A 22,222-nucleotide genomic window follows, 5' to 3' on the forward strand; every position below is an offset into this window, starting at 1 on the left:
CTCATGTACGGTGGATGGTCCGACTAGCAGTGGCCGCACGGGCCAAGAATCGATCTTTTCCCTATACTTTTTAGTAACCTGGGAGCGGCGGAGAGAGAGAGAGAGGTGCCTTGATTGCAGAGAAAAGAAGCCATGGAATGAGAGAGAGAGAGAGAGATTGAAATGGGAGGTATCCTATCACAGCAAGGAGTTGGTGCGGTGAGCCGCTGCTGTTGCTTGGGATTGACGTCATCCTCGACATCCACATCAACACGTTCGAGGAGAACATGATCCGACCCCTTCAAACCCTCTCGGATCTCAACAGCAGATCCAAATCCCCAACAACAACAGCAGCAGCAGCAGCAACAACAACAACAGCCTCAACAGCAGCAGCAGCAACAACAACACCACCAACAACACGAACACCACCACCACCACCAACAACAACAACAACAACGAACTCCTTTCTCCCGACTTGGAATGGATGCAGCTGCTTCTCGCCCTGCCGTAGTCATCGACAACGGAACCGGGTATGCCAATCTCCATAGTCTTCCCCTCAATTCCTTCTCTTACCTATCTTTCCATTGATAGATGTAACTGGACATCTTTCCAATTCCACACTGGAAATTCAATCAGGCACTGAAAATTTCCACCCAAATGTGCCTTCCAAAATGGCTATTCCCCTACAGTTGTTCAATATGTACTTTGAAGAAGGTAAACATGCCCTAGAGAACTAGAAGAAGTCTACCAACATAATGTGTTTATATATATATATATATATATATATATAAATTCCGGATATAAACAAGTAAAAGAAATGACTGAGGTAGAGCTCGATCTACGAAAGCAATAAGAGTAAAGTGAACTTTTCTCTTTTGCTCCCATTGAAAATGGGTTGAACAAGTGATTGAGAGGACGAGAGAAGTAGAAGTACATGTTTTCCACTTTTAGCTGATAAACCGAGTTATAGGGGGAGTGCCTTTTCCTTTCTTCACTTTGATGAACAATGGCAAGTTAATTTCTCCCAAGGATGATTCAACTAACGGTAAAAGCAAAAGATAAGATATACATATATCTCTTACTTGCATTCATCCATCAAGAAGAATCTCATTAGATCTCGAGAATAGAAGACCTAGCATTGATTTCCTAGTGTACACCCTAATCATATCCTTGAAGTAGTGTAGTTAAAGGCATACCAGGCACAACCATAGGTGCATACTAGGCATTTTTTCATGAACCAGTAACTAGGAATTGTATTAATAGAAATCAAGAAGGGGATGGAAGTCCCAATACACGAAGTCGATCGACCGACTCCTTCAGCTGCTAGTCAACCGACCTATTAGTACTTATTTACAAGATTAAACGAAATATTTAATCTAGAAGCAAGGTTCCTAATATCATTTAATAGATAGTCCATGGCTCATTCCCGACAGTGACCCAACAAAGGATGCTTTCCTCATGACTTTCAACAATCGTCGATTCTAGTGACAACCTAAAAAGGATGTGTAGGCTCTCTCTTAAAGCTAAAGCAACACACCTAGGGAGTTTGGGCTACCTGCACCTTGCTTGGGCCCTAGGCAAGGCACTATCCATGGACGTGCGTCTGCGTGTGCCACCCAAAAAATTATGTGAGGTATGCGTGCCTCAAAATAAGGGTATCTTGACACCCATTAAAGGTGAAAATATTTAAGGGGCGTATAAACCCTATTTGGACCCCTGTTTTTCCATTTCGTTTTGATTAAAGTTTTGATCTATGAAAAATACCTCCTCCCAAATTCCATAAAATTTAATAAACTCATGTGATCTATTTCTTGATTTCTCTTTTCTATTAGTTTTAAGCGCTACGTTGGAGTCATTGAAAGAAGTTTGAGCTTACATATGTGTCATAAAAGGGATTGAAGATGAATTGGGGATTTTGAAACTTTAGATTAGGGCCTTTTTGGACAGAGAATCCAAAACTTGGTTATGGAAAACACCTGTGAACATGGAAAAGAATCCAATTTGTGATGTTTGTTTAGCATGGTCGATTTCCATATCCGCTGTTTGTTTTGTTATTATAAGACCGGGGTTTCTATTGAAAAATTTTCAATGGTCTGATGCGCCATTATTTGATGAATAGCGACCAGCTGGAAAATACATGATTAGTGGTCCAAGTAACGTATATGGAACATACTATATGTATTCCATTACACTTATAGCATGTATATTTTTTTTTTTGAAGATTACTGAAATATTATTAAAAAACCCAAAGGCTGAATGAAAGGCAAAACAACTGAAACAAAAGCAACACACAGGAACTAAAAAGAAAACCTAAGGAAGCTATACAACTTGAGATTGGGCTCAGAATAGGGCTGCAAAACCAAAAGAACTAGTGCGTCACAAAGGAGAACCCTAGAAGCTAATCGAGTTGATGAGAGGTCAACGACAAGTCATTTGGAGAAAGCATAGTCAGCCATTCCTTAATATTGTGAAAGGCCAGCCTTAAAACTCTATTGGCAGAGGAGGTGGAGTTGTGAAAGCAACGATTGTTCCTCTCCCAAAAATCTCCCACAAAGTAGAAAGCACAACCGACCTTCAAGCTTTGAAAAGGTAAGTAATTGGGTAAGAGCCATGCCAAGCGAAAAGGAAAGAAGGGATTGAATTTGGAATTGTCTAACACATTGAATTTGAAGAGAATCTTGGACGACACTTCGTGAACAAAAGTGTAGTGAAGGAAGAGATGCTGATAGTTTCCTCTACCTCCATTGAAAGGATAAAGATATTTGGGAGAGTGAGACCCCTCCTGTGAAGATCGTTAATCGTCAGAGTTCTTCCCCTAGCAAGAAGCTAGGTAAAGGCTACAACTTTTGGGGGGCTGATGTAGGGCCCAAAGAAAGGAGGATATCCTGCCAAAGGAGCCAGATTTCCTCTGATGATAGGAAAGAAGGATTTGCAAGAGAAAGCTCCAGCAGAAGCCACTGACCAAGACATGGAGTTAGGAGTAATTCCTTGAAGTAGCTTGAGAAGCTCCGGGAACTCATTGAATTCAAGGTTTATCAGTGGCCTCCTGCATGGAGGGCACCAACATCCTGAGCCTGAGAGAGTAAGAGTTGGCCACAGATGAATTTAAGTCAGAGTAGACTCTTGCAAGGTTGGGAAAGGTAGAAAGAAGATGTCAGTGCAAAATCCATCTATCATACCATAATCGAATAATGGTGCCATTACCTAAACCAAAAGAAACCCCTAGAGGAAAAGCTGTTTAATGGACATAATGTTTTTCCAAATCGAAGAAGCTCTGTACAGGGAGGGGGATTTGGAGAACCGACCTCCGTGAAAGCCACAATTAGCAGCAAGAATAGATCTCCACTAGGAGGAGGGTTCCGAATCAAAACACGATAACATATATTTTATTGATAGCATATAACTCTCTAATGGAAGCCCCACCTTCAATATAAGGTTTATAGAACTCCTACTAGCCAAGGAGGTGGAATTTAGCCTGGTTAGAGTACCATTCCACTAGAAATCTCTCCTGAGCCTATTGATCATGGAGATAATGGATTTGGGACATTTGAAAAGGGAGAGGAAATAAGAAGGAAGATTCAAGAGAGCCATTTTAATTTAGGTTAGGCCCCCAAGGAAAGGCATTTACATTTCCATGGAGCCAATTTTCTTTCAATTCTTTATATGATTGTATCCTAAAGACGAATGCAAGCCGTCCCTATACATAGGGGAAGGCCTAGATAAGTTGAAGGAAATGATCCAGCTTTACATCCAAAAAGTTTTTCAAAGACAAGAAGAGAGGCTTCATGGATATTGATAGATAGCATTTCACTCTTAAAAAGATTGATTTTAAGCCCATGGATAGCTTCATAACAAAAAATTATTTTTCTCTGATTGACTACTTCATTAGTCAAGGTATTACAGAACAACAAAGTGTCATCTGTAAACTACATGTGAGTGACTTAGGGACTATTGGGGGCTACCTTGTAGCGTCTTATCAAACCAATGGATTCCTTCTTTTTCAACATTTGATTGAGCCCTTACGTTGCAATCAGGAAAATGAAGGGGGGGAGGGGATCTCCTTGACGAACCCCCCTAGAGGATCGGAAGAAACCTTTGCGAGATCCATTCACAAGAACAAAGAAATGGGCCGAGGAAATGCATGGTTGAATCCATGATCTCCATGTAGAACTAAATCCCAAATGAGACATGACATAGTCTAGATAAATCCCAATTACCACGATTAAAAGCCTTTTCAACATCTAATTTACAAACAAGACCCCCAAACCCTCTCTAAATCAATAATCGATACATTCATGAGGGGGGTTTAGATGAGTTCTTAACCCCTGAGATGTGGGGCCTGGGCTATGAGATGAAGGGATTAATTCGCCGTGCTTTATCATTTCGAGCTTTTAGAGCAAGTGGTTAATTGTCTTGCATCAAAGTGGTATCAGAGCAGGAGGTCTCGTGTTCGAGACTCCTCACCGGGGGTGATTAATGCAGGGGCATTTTCACACCGGACTCGAGTGGGGTTGCCTGTGGCATGCAGGGGCACACTCGGGGTGGGCAGCCTATGTGAGGCTGGTGGCTCGTGTGAGGCGGTACGCATGTGATTTGGGGCCCACTAGGGGGGTTCGGCCGAGTTTCTAACCCATGAAATGTGGGGCCTAGGCTATGAGATAAAAGGATTAATTCGTCATGCTCTATTAGTTTGAGCTTTTAGAGTAAGTGGTTAATTGTCCTGCATCATCGTCCCTTGCTGAAACCAAGGCCCATTGAGAGGAGTGAGAAGAGGGTGTTAACGGTGAAAGGGTGGCCAGGAGGCGTTGAGTCAAAAGAAATTGGGACTGGCTATGGATATGTTTGCAGGCAAAGGGGGAGGAGAAAGCTGATGAGAGGAGTGAAAGGGGAATGATTGATGAAAGATCCCCAAGTCTCAAGACCTGAACTCGTTGAAAGAAAAGTGGAGCTAATGTCAAGTGGGCCTATCATCTCGACCGTCGTCGAAGAAGGATGGTGAGAAAATGAGACACGTGTAAAGGCCGGCGAATGGTCCAGGACTGCTGGAGGAAAAGGTGATGGAAGGGCTAATTAAAGGGTAGTAGCAGGGGGAGAAGGGTTGAAATTTGATCCCGATTCAAAATCCCAACCTTTGGACATAGGGGATGAGTACGTGGGATGAGAAAATGCCATCGCTTGAAGAAACCACATGTCATAGTATTAGACAAGAGGATTTTGGCCTTATTAAATGTGTAGGGATTGAGGAGCTCAGAAGCTGGCATCGGAGGGGAGATCTCCTAACAAGAGATGATTCTATGATTAGACTCTAGATCTCTGGTGTCGCCATGTGGCGTCTCATATCTTAGAGGAGGATAGATGTACTCTTCTTGCATGATCTCTCTCTGCCTGATGTCCTCTAGAATGGCGATCATGGGCGGATGCGCGTCGAGTTTGCATAGAAGTTGAGATCAACACGTGAGAGATTTAGGCCCATGGATGGATGATCTGGGCAATTCACGTAAAGGACGGTTAGATCAGCCACAACGGTTGGGGTTAGAGGCATCCGATCTAAGCTGTCTACTTGTCTCCCATAGGCACATGTTGGGAGTGACGAATTGAGCGTGAGAGTACTCACATGCAAACGTGTCGATTGAAGGGGTCTTCTTCTCCGATAGAAGCGGATGATGAAAGAGTGCCATGAATTCTGGTAATTTGAGGACTATCTTCCTCCCTCATGACGGAAATAAAGAACTTCACACCCTCTACCAAAACCAGTATACTTTGAACAAGAGGGGTGAGTCTGTTCTTACAAATTCAGACTCTGGCAAAGTAGAGATCCCAACCCGATTTTGATGAGGGGTCGAACTGAAGGACTTCTCCCACATAAGAGGCCATCGTAATAATGAAAACAGGGGAATGCTGGAAAAATGAAATAAAGCTTCAAACAGACCAAAGGGAGAGAAGTCTTCTCATTTTTGAATGAGTGTCACCGGGGAATTTTAGTCAAGGGCCTATCATTGGAATGAAAGTTATATTGGAATTAGTCATGATGTTTAGGAGTATCTCTTCTTACCTAAGGGGCTTTAGATTGAAATTGCCCTAAGGGATCTTGTAACGGATTCCAGCCAAAAGGCAATTGACTTTTTGGAAACCTCTTTCCGGCTAGAGAGAACGAAACTTTTGTTGTAGGCCGAAGCAGCTTCCATGACCAGTGAGGGATCCACTTGGATTTGAGGCCCAACCGAGGAGATATAAACTTGGATCCGGACATCAGTGGCCGCCAGATTGCAAGCTTGAGACTTTGGGTTTGGAAGGGACTTGTGGTAGGCCACCATGGAAGCCGGGGGCTCCGTTAGTGGCACATCCTTGACAACCTTCGCAAAAGATCGCCCTTTGTTACACATGGTGTCGGGGACCGCCGACACGACCTTCTCGATCTCTGTAGTTATGGATGGAGAGAGAATGGTATATGTAGGCTGAGATTTCGAGAGTGATGGGGCCGGTCATGGGCCAAACCTTACCATTGGAATGGATATGCATTGACCACTGTTCCTAGATCTGTGGAGGAGCGAAATGGCTGCAGTGGTAATGTCCATGGATTCTACCTTGACAAAAGCAAAGCCCCTTTTCTTTGATGACCCATTTTTCCTAGGAATGATAATCTCTTTGATAGAGCTGGCTTTAGAAAATATACGTGAAAGCATGTATTTATCCCACTCTTCTGAAAAGTTCGAAACGAAAAGAGTAGGGTGGGAGGAGACTGGGAACTTTTTCCTCATAACTGTCATCTTCTTCCTTGAGACTTTGATGCACCCTTCCTCGATAATTTGGTGTGGCTGGGGCTTTTCCCAAAATCCCACAATGGCTTCCGAAACTTCTCTCTCTTTTGTCGTTGATGAGTTTTGAGAGGGGAGACAGGGTCTTGCATGACTCCATGACCCATCCCCTTCTGGAATCTTTCAAATGATTCGCAATAACCAATCCCACTACATGGGGACCTTGAAGAACGATAGGCTCTTCTGCATGGAGACTTCTTGGTTGTGATGAAGGACCATCCCCAATCGGTTCTTCTCGTTGTCAGATTCTTTTTTCTTCTCTTTTCTCTCCTTGCCTGGAGATCTTTATTGGGACAAGGGAGACATCATTGTAGTAATCGCCTGGATTACCTATTGGTAGCGATCTTCATCTTCCTTCTCTTGCATTCCTTCTCCTATCTTCCATGTATAGGCTTGAAGATAGAGACGTATTCCATGCTCCCTAACCTATTGGTGCTAGATTTAAGTTTCTATTTTGCCTAGATTACATATTTTAGTTCCAGGGATCGATAAATAGATACATTTTAGATCTAGCATGTATGTTGTGTCTATAAATGCACCAAAGAACATTCATGTTCGAAAAGTTCAAATCAGTTCAGCTATTGGAATTGGATTCAAAATCCATAAAATAAAATACATAACAAATCAAGGTTAAAAAATGTAGTTCTCATGGTCAAATGATGGGATTTGATAAATCTCATATTCGCTGAAATATGTTTCCCTCAGCCTAACCCACTCATTCATTTCTCCGAGATCTTATTCCAAATATTTGCGGGTCAACATTCTAGTCTTTATCCACTGTTTCCGAGTTCCAACTTCTGTCACATTCTCTTCATTCTTGAAAGATGAGCGATCATCTTGTCTTACTGCTTTAATGAAATTATGGAAGACACAACTTGCAGGGACAATCTTAACTGCTTTGAGAATTTGCTGGGTCGAGCTATCCTCAAAATTGGAAACTGGGCCTTCAATACTCCCAAACATTATTCACTTGCATTTAATTGATCCTTGATGCGATGTTGTTGGTGTGCCCTATGCTCATTTAGCTGGTAACTGAAGCATTGGTAGGAGCCATAGAACCAGGGGCGTGGGCATAGCCGGTGTCAACTACGTAGTATTTTCTTATGAAGAATGATATGTGATTCAATGTTAGAACGTTAAATTTGTTGTTAGAAAGAGAAGGATGTCGCACTTGTCATGTGAAATAGAAGGATGGAAAGTTTACAATTGTTAGAGTATATAGCTTTGGTTTACGAATGTTGCATTATATTTGAGTGAGAGAGTACATATATTCAGTTCTCCTGTGATGCAGCTTATCCTTGGAGATAAGAGTGTATCTCTTATATTTCATTGTATTTAATTTCAAGCTATCTTTTGGTACAAAGATGGTTATGAATAAAGAAGTGGTAGAGGTAGCTGATCATCAAATCCTCTTCCTTCTCTCCCATGTTCTCTACTTCTTCTCTTCCCTTCTCTTCTTCACTACTTCTCAAGTTACATGTTATCAAAGAAACACAATGAAAGTCTTACTAGTTTGGATACTAAGGCGATTGCCAAATCGTGTTATGACAATCTGTAAAATGGGGTATTTGAAGAATATCTTTCCCACCTGGCAACAAAGCATTAGAAACTTAAATTGAATGAGCAGATGATCATTGTGTTTTGAGAAATATTACCCTTTCTATTTTGCTTGCTTGACAAAAGGGATTACTGTGGGAACATGAGTCCCCAAGCGATTGCCAAATCGTGTTATGACAATCTGTAAAACGGGGCATATGAAGCATATCTTTCCCACCTGGCAACAAAGCATTAGAAACTTAAATTGAATGAGCAGATGATCATTGCGTTTTGAGAAATATTACCCTTTCTATTTTGCTTGCTCGAATATTATCCTATTGGAAGGATCAATTTTAGCCTAAGAAGATGTGTATTCGTGTGCGTGCGAAAGTTACAAATCATTATTGTGAATTGCATTGAATTTCTACAGGTGTTTCAGTGTCAGGCCTTTTGATGAGATCTAGGTATAAGCCATTAAAAGTGTCCAATACTATGTTGAAGTATCGATTGACGGTCCTGCAAGAACGAGTGAAACAATTATCCAATGGTCTGATTGCATACATTGTCACCAAGAGCATGAAGGAACATTATCATTTGTTCCTCCAAAGAAATTCTTCTCCTGTCATGCAACAAATTCTTCTCTCATAATAATGTGCACAATTGAAAAAGCCGGCCATCCCATCCTTAACTGATTCATGCATTCGGCATTGGTTGAGTGGATGATCCTGTTAATAAAGTGCATTTTGTCAATGGTCCCATTCTGCCCTGGAACTCTGCACATTTGTAAGAAAATATGTTGCTGCAACCATTACAATAGTTGTTGTAGCCAGTGTTCGAAATATCGGTATCGCACCATGTATCGCACCCTTGGGATACAGATACGTATCGGTTATCGCACGAGATATATCGTTTGTATCGCATAATTTATCGCACTTTTTGGGAAACATGGGGAAAATTGTTGAATTTTTCAATGAAACTTTAGGGATTATTAAAAAAGACCTTAATGCACACTTTTAAATCATAAAATCTCAAAAAATATGTGCACATAATATGTTTCCTTTGTAAAGGGTCCTAAGCTATGCGTTGGTTGGCTAAACTAATGCACCTATATTCAAATTGAATGCATAACATTAATAGATATATTAAAACATATACGAAAACGCAATTAATTCATTCAAAAGTAAAAAAGAAAAAGAAAAAGAAATTGCAAACATACCCATCAATGATGTGACTGGCTGATTTTTGGGGCATGATAGACGTTTAATCCTCACTGTTTCATGTCGTGCGGCCCACTTGATCTTAGGATCTGCCTGATTTTTGGTCTCATGCCCTAATATGCTCTGGAATGGATGGACAGAGTGGATTTCTCACAAACATCATTGTGGGCCCCACCATGAGCCTCGTAGGACCATCCGTCTCTAACTAGGTCCTGGCGGGATGCGGATTGCCTACTGACGGTGTCAATAGCCAGTAGCTACTAGATTCAAATATGAGGACCCCACCATAATATATACATTTTATCATGTATGTGTTTGTAGGGCCCACTATGATGTATGTGTTTTATCCACGCCATCCATTCATTTTAACATATAATTTTAGAGCATGAGCTAAAAAAGTAGGGAGATCTAAGGCTCAAGTGGACCACACCATAGGAAGTAGTGAGGATTGAATGGCTACCTACAGTTGAAAATGTCTTGGGGCCACATAATTTTTGGATCAAGCTAATATTTATGTTTTCGCCTCATCCAGGTCTATCAGACCTTATGAACATATTGGATGGCAAATAAACATCACGGTGGGCCCTAGGAAAGTTTCAACAATGGGCATCATTGTTACTATGGTTTCCTGTGGCGTGGTCCACTTGAGCCTTAGATCTACCTTCTTTTTGGGCTCATGCCCTAAAATAACCTATCAAAATGGATGAACAGTGTGGATAAAACACATACATCATGTTGGGCCCTACAGAGCCCCCGAATATCCGGCTACCCAGTCTACTAGTGCCCGTAAAAAGGATGCAAATTAGCTACTGACAGGTTGAGTGATGATACTCTATACTGAAGTGACGTTATGAAGTTTTGTCAGCCCCACCATGATGTATGTGCTGTATCCACACCGTCCATCCATTTGGAGAGATCACTTTAGGGCACGAGACAAAGAATGATGCAGATCTAGAGCAGTAGTGGACCCCTAACGGGCCCGAAACGGTAACTTTTTTTTTTTTTTTTTTTTTAGCTCTGTTTTTGCTGTTTTTTTGAAACCTCTTGCTTCCAAACTGTTTCTAACTCCTTCTACTACTAATTTCGACCAACCTTAGCTAGGTATTTGATAGAAAAACACATTATATTATAGATTTTTTTGAATCAAAGCTCGGTGGGCCATTTTTCAGAAATTCGTCAAAAATAGGTATTTATACTTTTTTTAATATATTTTGCTGTTTTAATCATGTCATATGATGTGTTAATCATAGTAGAACATGATAATGTGCATTTTACAGATTTGGGTGCCATTTAATAATTTTTTAATATTTTTTTCTATTTACGCATGAATTTTGGCCCCTTTTTTTAAAATTCGAAAAATCAGTTTTTAATGGTTGTTTTGCTGTTTTAATCATGCCATTTGATGTATTAATCATAGTAGAACATGTTAATGTGCATTTTACAGATTTGGGGTGCCATTTTATATTTTTTTAATATTTTTTCTATTTACGCATTTATTTTGGCCCTTTTTTGAAAATTCGAACAACCATTTTTTAATTATTCTTTTTCTGTTTTAATGATGTCATATGATGTGTTAATCATAGTAGAACATGTTAATGTGCATTTTACAGATTTGGGGTTCCATTTTATATATTTTTTATATTTTTTTCTATTTACGCATTTATTTTGGCCCTTTTTTTGAAAATTCGAAAAATCATTTTTTAATGATTCTTTTGCTGTTTTAATGATGCCATATGATGTGTTAGTCATATTAGAACAGTTTAATATGCATTTTACAGATTTGGGTTGCCATTTTATATTTTTTTTATATTTTTTTGTATTTACGCATTTATTTCGGCCTTTTTTTTGAAAATTCGAAAAATCATTTTTTAATGATTCTTTTGTTGTTTTAATGATGCCACATGATGTGTTAATCATGGTAGAACATGTTAATGTGCATTTTACATATTTGGGGTGCCATTTTATTTTATTTTTTATATATTTTTCTATTTACGCATTTATTTCGGCCCTTTTTTTGAAAATTCAAAAAATCATTTTTTAATGATTCTTTTGTTGTTTTAATGATGCCATATGGTGTGTTAATCATAGTAGAATATGTTAATGTGCATTTTACATATTTGGGGTACCATTTTATATATATTTTTTTATTTACGCATGAATTTTGGCCCTCAAAAATAATTGCAAACACCTAAATGTAAGATATTTTCATATTACATTCATTCTAATATATCTATCATTGATAGTAGATAGTTAGAAAATTAAATGTATGAATTTTGTAGTCAAATTCAGGTTATCTGGTTCATAAATTCATCAGACAGTCCGATACAACTTCTCACCAAAGAGTGGACAGTTACACCACCATAAACATGTTCCAATTTATAAATGAATGCATATTTGGAATGCTTAGAATATTCCAGATTTAATCCATATTTTTTCATATTTTTTTGGCAAAAAAAAAAATTTTGCGCCATTACGGGCCGTTACGCCCCCGTATCCGTATCGGTTTTGGAGGTCACCGTTACACCAACCGATACCGATACGGGACACCTTGCTCAAGATCAACTCTCTCTACATTAAATGAGAGCTTGTCACATCATATCCATTTGGAGAGATCATTTTAGGGCACGAGACAAAGAATGATGCAGATCTAGAGCAGTAGTGGACCCCCCCATAGAAAATAGTGGGGAGAGTGATGCCCACCGTTGAAACCTTCCTAAGGTCCACCATGATGTTTCTTTGAGATCCAACCCTTTTAGAAGTTAACACAGGCACAAAATAAGGGAAAAAACAAATATCAGCTTGATCTAAAACTTTTGTAGCCATTAGAAGTCTTTAATGGTGGGCGTCACTCTCCCCACTGTTTTTTGTGGTGGGGTCCACTGGAGCTTTGGATCTGAATCATTCTTTGTATCATGCCTTAAAATGCTCTCTCTAAATGTATGGACGGTGTGGATACAACACATACATCATGGTGGGGCCCACTTAACTTGGCGACATCACTTCAGTAGCGAGTCTCACTACTCGAACCTGTCAGTAGCTAGACACGGATTTCCTGCGGAAGCCTTTGTCAAGAAGTTCCTGCACTGGGATGCTAGGTGGGGCCCACCATGATGTTTGTTATAAATCCACACTGTTAATTCGTTTTGGGAGGTCATTTTAGGGCATGATACAAAAAAATGAGATATATCCAAAACTCAAGTGGTTCGTACAAGAGGAAACAATTTAGATTCAGTGACCACCGTTTGAAACATTCGTGTGGCCACAAAGGTTCATATCCGGTGATATTTTTGGTGTTTTCAATTCATCCGAGTGGGAATGACTGATAAACGGTTTTGATGGCATATAAATATCAAGGAAGATCCCAGAAAGTTTTCAACGGTAGGAAACTCTTTCCCCGGTTTTCCCTCTTGTCTGGCCCCCTTGAGTCTTGGATCCAACTTGTTTTTGGTCGCATGTTGTAAAATGAGCTCCCACAAGGGATGGACGGTTTCGATTTCTCACAAGCATCACTGTAGGCCCCACCTTGCATCACAGCGCAGGAACCTCCTGTGAAAGGCTTTCGCAGGAAATCCACGTCCTCAGTAGCTAATCTGAGTCCGTAAAAAAAGGCATCCGGAGCATTTTTTTTTGAAACCAAAGAGAGTTTCGGTTCTTCCTCCCCAGAACCCCAAACCCGAAAATCTCTCTCAAATACACTCCGAAATTGAAGGGAATTGAAGATTTTTTCGCACTTACCTACGAAAGGCGCACCGCTTCGATCGATTGGCCAACCAAATGCAACTTCCTATGCAATCTCTGCTACAGGTAGCCCCCCCCCCCCCTTTTATATATATATTTTTCGATTTTTTGGGGCTGTCCCTTTTTTTTGTTTTACTGATTTTCTGGCATTCCCGGCCCTTTAATTGCGAAGAAAATGTTAAAATCCCCACAAAAAAAACGGTAGAAGTGATAATATATGTTGATATCGCACGATATTTTGCGATATCTCATGATATTTTGCAACGTATAGCCCGATACACAAGATTTTTCAAATTTTTTGTATTTTGAAGGGCCTTTCGAGGGGTTTCGTATCGCTCGCCATCGATACTGATAATATCGGCCGATAGTATCGATATTACGAACACTGGTTGTAGCTAAAGCTTCTACCACTGCTATGATTTTCCTCAATGTTTTCTTTGTTCTCTTAGGTCATATATGAAAACTTGTGATGGATCTATTCAGTATTCACTGGGTGGCCCAAAAAGAGCATTTCACATTCAATCAAGTTATGGCAGTTATAATTTGTAAGGACAATTAACTTTGGAGGTACTTTTGTTCATCAAGGACAGAGGGAGCTGACATTTTTATATTCTAAAGTACCAAAAAAGAAAAAGATGCTACATATTGCAACTCACTACACCATTGCAGAGAAAAGGGACTATTGTGTAAATAGTTTTACTGTTGTAACTTAATTTTTGCAGAACCAATTTACTGACATGCTAGCACAAACGAGATCATTATGTGACCTATACAAACTAATGATTATATGAGAGCAACGACTAGGGGAGGGGCTACTGGATTAAATAATTTTAATATCCCAAATACACACACACATATTTGAAGAATTCCCAAATTAATATATTGCTCAGCCATTTTACAAACACGATAATGCAAACAGAGTCATTGTGTCAATCCAATAGATGAAGGATTATATTTGTGCAACTATGTTATCAATGCATTTGCTCAGATGAAGGATTGAATTTGTGAGTCGTACTATGAGAATTTGAGAGAGAGTGATAGAGGAAAGATTATGGCATGAAGCAAATGTTTCAGAAAATCAGTTTGGAATCGGATTCATGCCAGGAAGGTCGACTATTGGAGCTATTTTCCTGCTTAGACATTTGATGGAGAAATATAGGGAAAGGAAGAAGGATCTCCGCATGGTATTTATTGATTTAGAGAGGGCACATATGATAGGGTTCTAGAGAGTTAATCTGGTCGGTGTTTGGAAAGAAATGAGTGTCAAGAGGATATATTGGCATGATTAAGGATATGCACGAGGGACAGTGGCAAATGTGAGGACAGCTAGTGAAGAGACAAGTGCCTTTCCATTTTTTCGATGGGTAAAAGATCTTTATTCAAAAACGAAAAGCTACAAATACCACACTACAGATGGCCAAGGAAGCACTGACTGTAAGAGCGCTGCTACAATAACCAGCTAATCGTACAAGGGATACAAACCCAAACCCCAGGAACAGAGCATAAACCCTTCTTAATTACAGTAAAGCATTTCCTCCCAATTTTTTATGTTGTTTGTAGATGACGTAGTTCTGATTAACGAGATGATGGAGGGTGTAAACGCCAAGCTAGAACTATGGAGAGAAGTTTTAGACTGTAAGTTTTTAAGATTAGTTGAATTAAAGTCTAAAACAAAGTACATGGAATGCAATTTTTAGTAACACTATGAGTGAAATCAAGGAGTTCATTATGATTGCTGACCATGAAGTTCCACAAAATGACCATTTTCAGTATCTCGGGTCAGTTGTTCATGAGAGAGAAGAGACTAAGAAGGATGTTGCTCATAGAATTATTGTTAGGTGGATGAAGTGGAGATGTGCCTTTGGAGTTCTAGTGATCACTGCGTGCCAATGACACCGAAGGGAAATTTGATAAGATAACGTCAAAGCTAGGCATCAGTTTGGATCGGAGTGGATCGGGTCCAACTCAACTCGATCCGAAGTCTCAGTGGCCTGATCCGAACTCGATTCGATCCGGGACCGAGTCCGGTTCACCTGACTCAGACCGATCCGATACATGGTTGGCCTGACTCGAACCGAGTCCGACTCGGTCAGGGAAACCGAGTCGGATCGGGTTCGGTAGGATTCGGATCGTATGAATTTAATCTAACTGTTTCGTGTGGTGTGGTCCACTTCAACCTTTAATATACCGTCTTTTTGTGCTTAAGGCCTAAAATGATATGTCAAAATGGATGAACGGCTTAGATAAAACATATACATCAAGGTGGGCCCCACATGGCTCTGAAAGAACTCTCTATATCGTATGCATGCTTTTACCCGAGGTGTGTTACGTGCACTGCACGGAATTGCAGTGATTGCTTTTCACGCAAGTAACTTACTGCAACGACGTTAGCAAGTTCTGTGGGTCTGATAGTGGGGTATGTGTTATATCCAAACCATCCATCCATTTGGCGAGCTCGTCATAAGGCTTGAGACGAAAAATAAGACGGATCTAACTATCAAGTGGACCACATGAAATTTTTAACGATGAAAATCATTCTCTGCTGCTATTTGTGGTGTGGTCCAGATGATCTTTGGATATTATTCATTTTTTGGATAATGCTCTACAATGATCTCTAAAAATATATGAACGATGTAGATATAATAAATACATCATTGTAGGGCCCATATAACTTTAATCTCCTTTGATCCGTTCGTACAACTCGGAGCTCGAGGAGCGTCAGTTGCATCTTCGCACGCCACTACCTAGCCAGCTAGCATAGCTAAGGAAGCGGACTGTGTACTATGTAACTCAGTATGCTAAGTGTACTGAGTAAACTCTGTGGGGTTCACCGTGATTTGCATATTTTATCTACTCCGTCCATCCATTTTAACAGATAATTTTATAGTTTCATCCCAAAAATGAGATATATCCAAATCTCAAGTGGACCTCACCATGGGAAATAATGTGAATTGAAATTCTACTGTTGAAAATTTCTTGGGGCCCACAGAAGTTTTGGATCAAGCTGATACTTGCTTTTTACCTTCGTCCATGTCTGCGTAATCTTATGAACAGGTTGGATGACAAATAAAAATCACTGTGGACCCTAGCAAGGTTTCAACAGTGGAAGTCATTATTCGCATTGTTTCTTATAGTGTGGTCCACTTGAGCTTTGGGAATACTTCTATTTTAGACTCAACCACTAAAATGATCTCGAAAAACGGATGGACGGCGTGGATAACCCAATACATTCATGGTAGGCCCAACTGAGTTTACTCTGTACGATAGACGTGTAATGAATAACTCAGTATGCAATCCTTCCCTATTTCCTAGGCTACTACTGTAGCCGGCGTGTGGTACTGACGCTGACAGTTGGCTACTCCCTAGGTTCTATGTTCGGTGATCTGTGGGCCCCACCATTATGTATGTATTTCATTGATGCCGTTCATTCATTTTTACAGATCATTTTAAGGCTTGATACAAAATATTAGAGGGATAAAAATCTCGGGTGGACCACACCATAGGAAAACAATAATGATTGGATATCTTCCATTAAAATCCTCCTAAGGCTCTGGATCGGGTCGGATCTGATTGGATCGGGTCCATTCGGATCGGGTTTCGGGTCGGATCGGTCCGAATTGATCCCGATCCGAAAATCATTCGGATCTGAAATACCTAACTCAATTCGCCCCGATCTAGGCCGTCGGTTCGGTTAGGATCGGGTCAGATCGGGTTAGATCCACCGGATTGGATCTGTTTTGCCTAGCTCTAGATAACGTACGACTAGCCATGCTTTATGAGACAGAATGTTAGGCAGTCAAATAACAATATGTTCATAGGATGAGCATAGTTGAAATGAGGATGTTGACATGGATGAGTGGCAAGACAAGGAAGGATCAAATTAGAAATGAATGCATTTGAGGACTGAGGAGTAGCACTAAATTGAATAGGTAATAAGATGAGGGAAAGTAGACTTAGAAGGTTCAGCCATGTGCAATGGAGACCAAGAATTGCACTAATTATAAGGAGTTAGTGGGTTTAAGTTGAAGGCTCTAAAAAGGCAAGGGGAAGGCCCAAAAGGATGTTGTGGATAATGCAGGGGCATTTTCACACTGGGCTCGAGTGGGATGGTCTGTGGGATGCAGGGTCATACTCGGGGTGGGTGGCTTGCGGAACCCATTGATTTGGGGCCCACGAGGGGGTGGAACTCATGGATTTGGGGTTCATGAGGAGGGTTCAGCCGAGGACCTAACCCATGGATTTGGGGCTTGGGTTATGAGATAAAGGGATTAATTTGCCATGCTTTATCAGTTCGAGCTTTTAGAGTAAGTGGTTAATTGTCTTGCATCAAATTGGTATCAGAGCGGGAGGTCTCGTGTTCGAGACTCCTTATCGGGGGTGATTAATGCGGGGGCATTTTCACACCGGGCTCAAGTGGGGTGGCTTGTAGGATGCAGGGACACACTCGGGGTGGGCGGCTCGCGGAACTCATGGATTTGGGCCCTGTGTGAGGCGGGGGCTCGTGTGAGGCGGAACCCATGGATTTGGGGCCCACAAAGAGGATTTAGTCGAGGACCTAACACATGGATTTGGGGCCTGGGCTATGAGGTAAAGGGATTAATTCGCCGTGCTCTATTAGTATGAGCTTTTTGAGCAAGTGGTTAATTGTCTTGCATCAGTGCAGGTCGTAAGAAAATATTAGATGACCTATGGTTTCACTAAGGATACAGTCCTTGATAAAGTGGAATGATGAAAGAAGATCTGTGTAGCTAACCCCAATTAGTTGGGATAAGGCTTAGATGATGATGTTGGTGATCTTCAGCCAACAAACAAAGTGAGATTGCATCTTAAAATGGTAGATCTGTGGAGACTTGATGGATGGTGTTTTTGGGTTTTAATTTCGATTCTAGAATAACAAATTGCTCACTAGACAAAAGTCAATTTGTTCTAGATTAACAGATTCTGTTTTACCAGCATTTATTTTATTGTGGGCACTAAAACTGGTACACTAGAGGTGCATCCTTCCCTGTCCTCTCATGCAAGGACGTATTGGTACACCAAAGGTGCGTCCTTCCCGCTCCTCTTGTCCTTCCGGCCTTGACTGGCCCATATCAAATTGCTTACCAGACAAAATTCAAATTGTTCTAGATTAACAGATTGTGTTTTGCCCAGCATTTACCGTGGGCACTAAAACAGGTACACTAGAGGTGTTCTTCCCAGTTCTCTTGTACTAGGGCATATTGGTACACTAGAGGCGTGCCCTTCCCAATCCTCTCGTCCTTCCTGCCTCGGTTGGCCGTCTTTTTTGAGTCCTTTTGTTTCTGTTCGGGCTGTATTTTTTTTGGCTTTTTACGAGCTTTCTAATAAAATTGCTGTTGTCTCTTAAAAAAAATGCTTTCACCAAACATAAATCTTGCACATTACAAAAATTGACGAGAATTTTGTGTTTTGGTCTTTCTTAAAGGGGATTTTTTGGATGTAAGAGCAATTTGGACCTCGTTCAAATATGAAGCGCCAAGTCCATGCACCCAGAAGGGCTCGATCTATAACTCTTTAACTTTCTGTTGCCGCAAAGAAGGTTATGAGTTGCCTCAAAGAAAATCTAAACCATGAAAACATGTCAATCAAAATAAAGGGAATTGGCCCTAACATAAATGTATCCAAAATATCTGTTATTTTGCTGAAAGATAAAAGTCCTAAGAGATGAAGATTGGCCCAACAGCCAACCATTAAAGAGGTGGCTAATTGAGCATTTGCTTTGGTAGTTTGAGGGGCTCTTTGATCAAGAACAATTAAGGGGATGTTTGGATACCACTCTTTAATCCATTGAACATTTGCTTTGGAAATATGGAGGGGCTGTTTGAGCTCTTAGGGATGGCTTGGTGATGCCGGGAATGATTGAAGACCTTTTTGAATCATGGAGCTGGGGAAGGGGTGGAAAAAAAGGACCTGACTATTATGGAATCTTTTGCTCCTACTGGGTCTTTGGTTGATATGGATGGATAGAAACAACTTGACATTTTCAAACCAGTTGGAATCAGCAAATGCTGGTTGTCTTAGAGCAAGAGGAAAGGTGATTGTGTGGGCCATAGTTCAGATTTGTGGGATGAGGTAATGATGACTTAACTGGTCAATGTGATGGGGAGGCTGTGTTTTGGGTTTGGAGATTTCTCATCATCCTTCTCTTGTTATCACTGCTCTTTTTGATTGTTTTATAATAAAATTTTCATTACCATTTTGTAATAAAATTTTGGTTGTTTTATAATAAAATTTTCATTACCATTTCTCATCATCATTCTCATATGTTTTCGTATTACTTCCATTGGAATTGATCAGAACCATGCTATACTGCTTTATAGTGTTTTTCTTTTCTGACACTGCTAGAGGTTGCTACTCGTAGGTATACCAAGATGGGATTTGCTGGCAATGTTGAGCCATGCTTCATTATACCAACTGTTGTGGCCGTCAATGAGTCCTTTTTGAATCAGTCAAGGGGTTCTGCAAAGGGAAATTGGCTAGCACAGCATAGTGCGGGTGTCATGGCTGATCTCGATTTCTTCATAGGAGACGAGGCTCTGTCACGGTCTCGCTCAAGCAGTACATATAATCTCAGCTACCCTATTCATCATGGTCAGGTAATATGTTTATGCCAGAGAGGATTGGTATGTCCTCCTGTCAGAAACTGTATCACACTTATGAGTGCCCTTATGCAGGTGGAGAATTGGGATACAATGGAGAGATTCTGGCAGCAGTGCATATTCAATTACTTGCGTTGTGACCCTGAGGACCACTACTTCCTTCTGACTGAGAGTCCTCTCACTGCTCCTGAAAATCGGGAATACACAGGAGAAATTATGTTTGAGACATTTAATGTTCCAGGACTCTATATAGCAGTACAACCTGTCCTTGCCCTTGCTGCTGGGTACACAACTTCCAAGGTTGGTAATGTATTATGTATAGCATTTGACTCTGGCCTGTTTTTCATCTCTTTTTCAAAATATGTGGTCCTATACTTGCAGCTGTATTGAGTATTGAAGTCACAGTTTGTGTAAGAGGGTGCAAGGTCAACCTGTCCTTGCCTTTTGATTGCAAGTATCATTTTAGAAATCCTCTTCAATGCTTAGACTAAACGTTTTTGAATTTTTGGTTCCAAAATAAGGATTTTACATCTATGATATACCATTATTTCAATGCAATCTACATCTGCTGTTAGATCTGGCCCCATAAGTTTGTTAAAGAGTCTTTCTACATGCTTCTTGATGTATTTTCTATTTACAACTTTTTTTCCGGAAAGATGATGCAATTTAGTAAAGCCAAGCGCTATAAAGAAAAACAAGCAAGAAACAAAAATAGAAAACCAAAAAACAAAGCAAACCTATACAAGCCAACCCAACCTAGAAAATCCCTTGGGGAGCTCACTCCCCTACAAACATAGAGACTCGGCTATAGACCCCACTCGCAGAACCTTTAAAACACTGATCGTTTCTTTCCAACCAGATGGACTAGAGGGCAGCTAAGAGGGCAATCCTCCACCCAACAACTCTGAGAAAACCTCGTTCACCATGGTGCCAAGACCAGAACAAGCCTTCAATAGAGAATAATATTACCCAACTAATATTCATGGATCTAAGGATGCCAAACCACAGAATGCGGGAGAGGGAATAATGGATGAACAAGTGATCGACTGACTCTTCAACGCTTAGACAAAGAGGGCAAGCATTAGGCAAGACGAAGAATCTTTTACGCAGTTTGTTGATGGTCAGGATCCTATTCATCCCAACTAACCAAGCAAAAGCTGCAACCTTGAGAGGAGCACTATAAGACCCACACATACGTCGAATGGCAAGGAGCAGCAACAAGAACAGGTTGGGACAACAACACGAACAATGACCTAATTGAGAAAACCCCGGCCTTGCTAAAGCACCATAAAAGCGAATCCTTAACTCCTGGAGTCGGCACAATCCCTTTCAATTGAGCCAAAAGAGCAACCAAATCACCAAATTCTAAATCATTCAACTCACGACAGGGAGGTAACCACACTCCCCCAGAGCCCTGATTAAAAAAACAATTAGCAGCGAAGATTTTTGCCATTGGACAATGGTTAGCAGCCGAGATTAGCAGCCCTGATTAAAAAACTGCGAAGAGGAATGTCCCCACACCACACATTGTCCCCAAAACTAACCCTGGACCCCTCTCCGATGGCAAAAAGCCCTCAGCTAGAAGAGAGGCAAACCTAGGCACCAATTTCCACGAGGAAGCCATATAGATGGAAGGCTCACTAATCCACCAACTTGAAGGGGAGGAACCATACTTGGCAACAATAATCCTTCTCCATAGACTTGACTCTATGTCGAACCTCCACATCCACTTACCCAACATAGCCTTCTTAACAATTACAAGGCTCTTAATCCACGCCCCTCCCTCATAGGTCCACAAACATTTTCGCAATTTAACAGGTGAAATTTCCTATTAGCCGCACCACCTTGGCACAATAAATCCCTTCTCAGCTTATCTATCCAAGCCAACATTGACTTATGACACTTAAATGGGACAAAGTACAAGGGGAGATTGGAGAGAAAAGCTTTTAGAAGAGTAATTCTATTGCTGATGGAGCAAAATTTGATTTTCCAAGGAGATAGCTTTCTCTCCATCTCTCCACCACCATGTCAGTTGTCCCAAAGACGAAGCACGAGCTTTCTTAAACATAGCGGGAGGGCCAAAAAAGACGAAGGTAAGGAGCCACCCTAGTAGCGCAAAACCTCAGCTAATTAGGTAACTTCCTGGGAAATATTAATACATAAAAGCTTGCTTTTGGCTAAATTGATATTAAGGCCATAAACCACCTTAAACCATCTGATAACAAACCAGAGATTAGCCACCTTAGACTCAAAAGCCTCACAAAACAGGTGGTATCATCTTCAAATTGAATATGGTTAATTACCTTAGGAAAATTTGAAA

The 22,222-nt window shown here is 40.7% G+C and overlaps 1 protein-coding gene and 1 long non-coding RNA gene across 4 annotated transcripts in view; both read left to right on the plus strand.

The window, feature by feature from the left end:
- Positions 1-22,222, plus strand: part of LOC131239966 (actin-related protein 3) — a 97,799-nt gene continuing 75,577 nt past the window's right edge. The window contains exons 1-3 of one of the 3 annotated variants that reach the window (XM_058237941.1): positions 1-509; positions 19,665-19,899; positions 19,978-20,202. In XM_058237941.1, coding sequence (XP_058093924.1) covers positions 460-509; positions 19,665-19,899; positions 19,978-20,202 — 510 coding nt within the window. In that variant the 5' untranslated portion in view covers positions 1-459. The remainder of the gene's footprint in view (positions 510-19,664; positions 19,900-19,977; positions 20,203-22,222) is intronic. The other 2 variants (XR_009168538.1, XM_058237942.1) reach the window with 2 other exon arrangements.
- On the plus strand, positions 10,851-11,858 carry LOC131239967 (uncharacterized). The gene is made up of 2 exons (XR_009168539.1): positions 10,851-11,331; positions 11,802-11,858. It is a non-coding gene; the product is annotated as an uncharacterized LOC131239967 (long non-coding RNA).

The sequence above is a fragment of the Magnolia sinica genome, chromosome 3 (genome assembly GCF_029962835.1).
Source record: "Magnolia sinica isolate HGM2019 chromosome 3, MsV1, whole genome shotgun sequence".
In the NCBI taxonomy this organism is placed as follows: domain Eukaryota; kingdom Viridiplantae; phylum Streptophyta; class Magnoliopsida; order Magnoliales; family Magnoliaceae; genus Magnolia; species Magnolia sinica.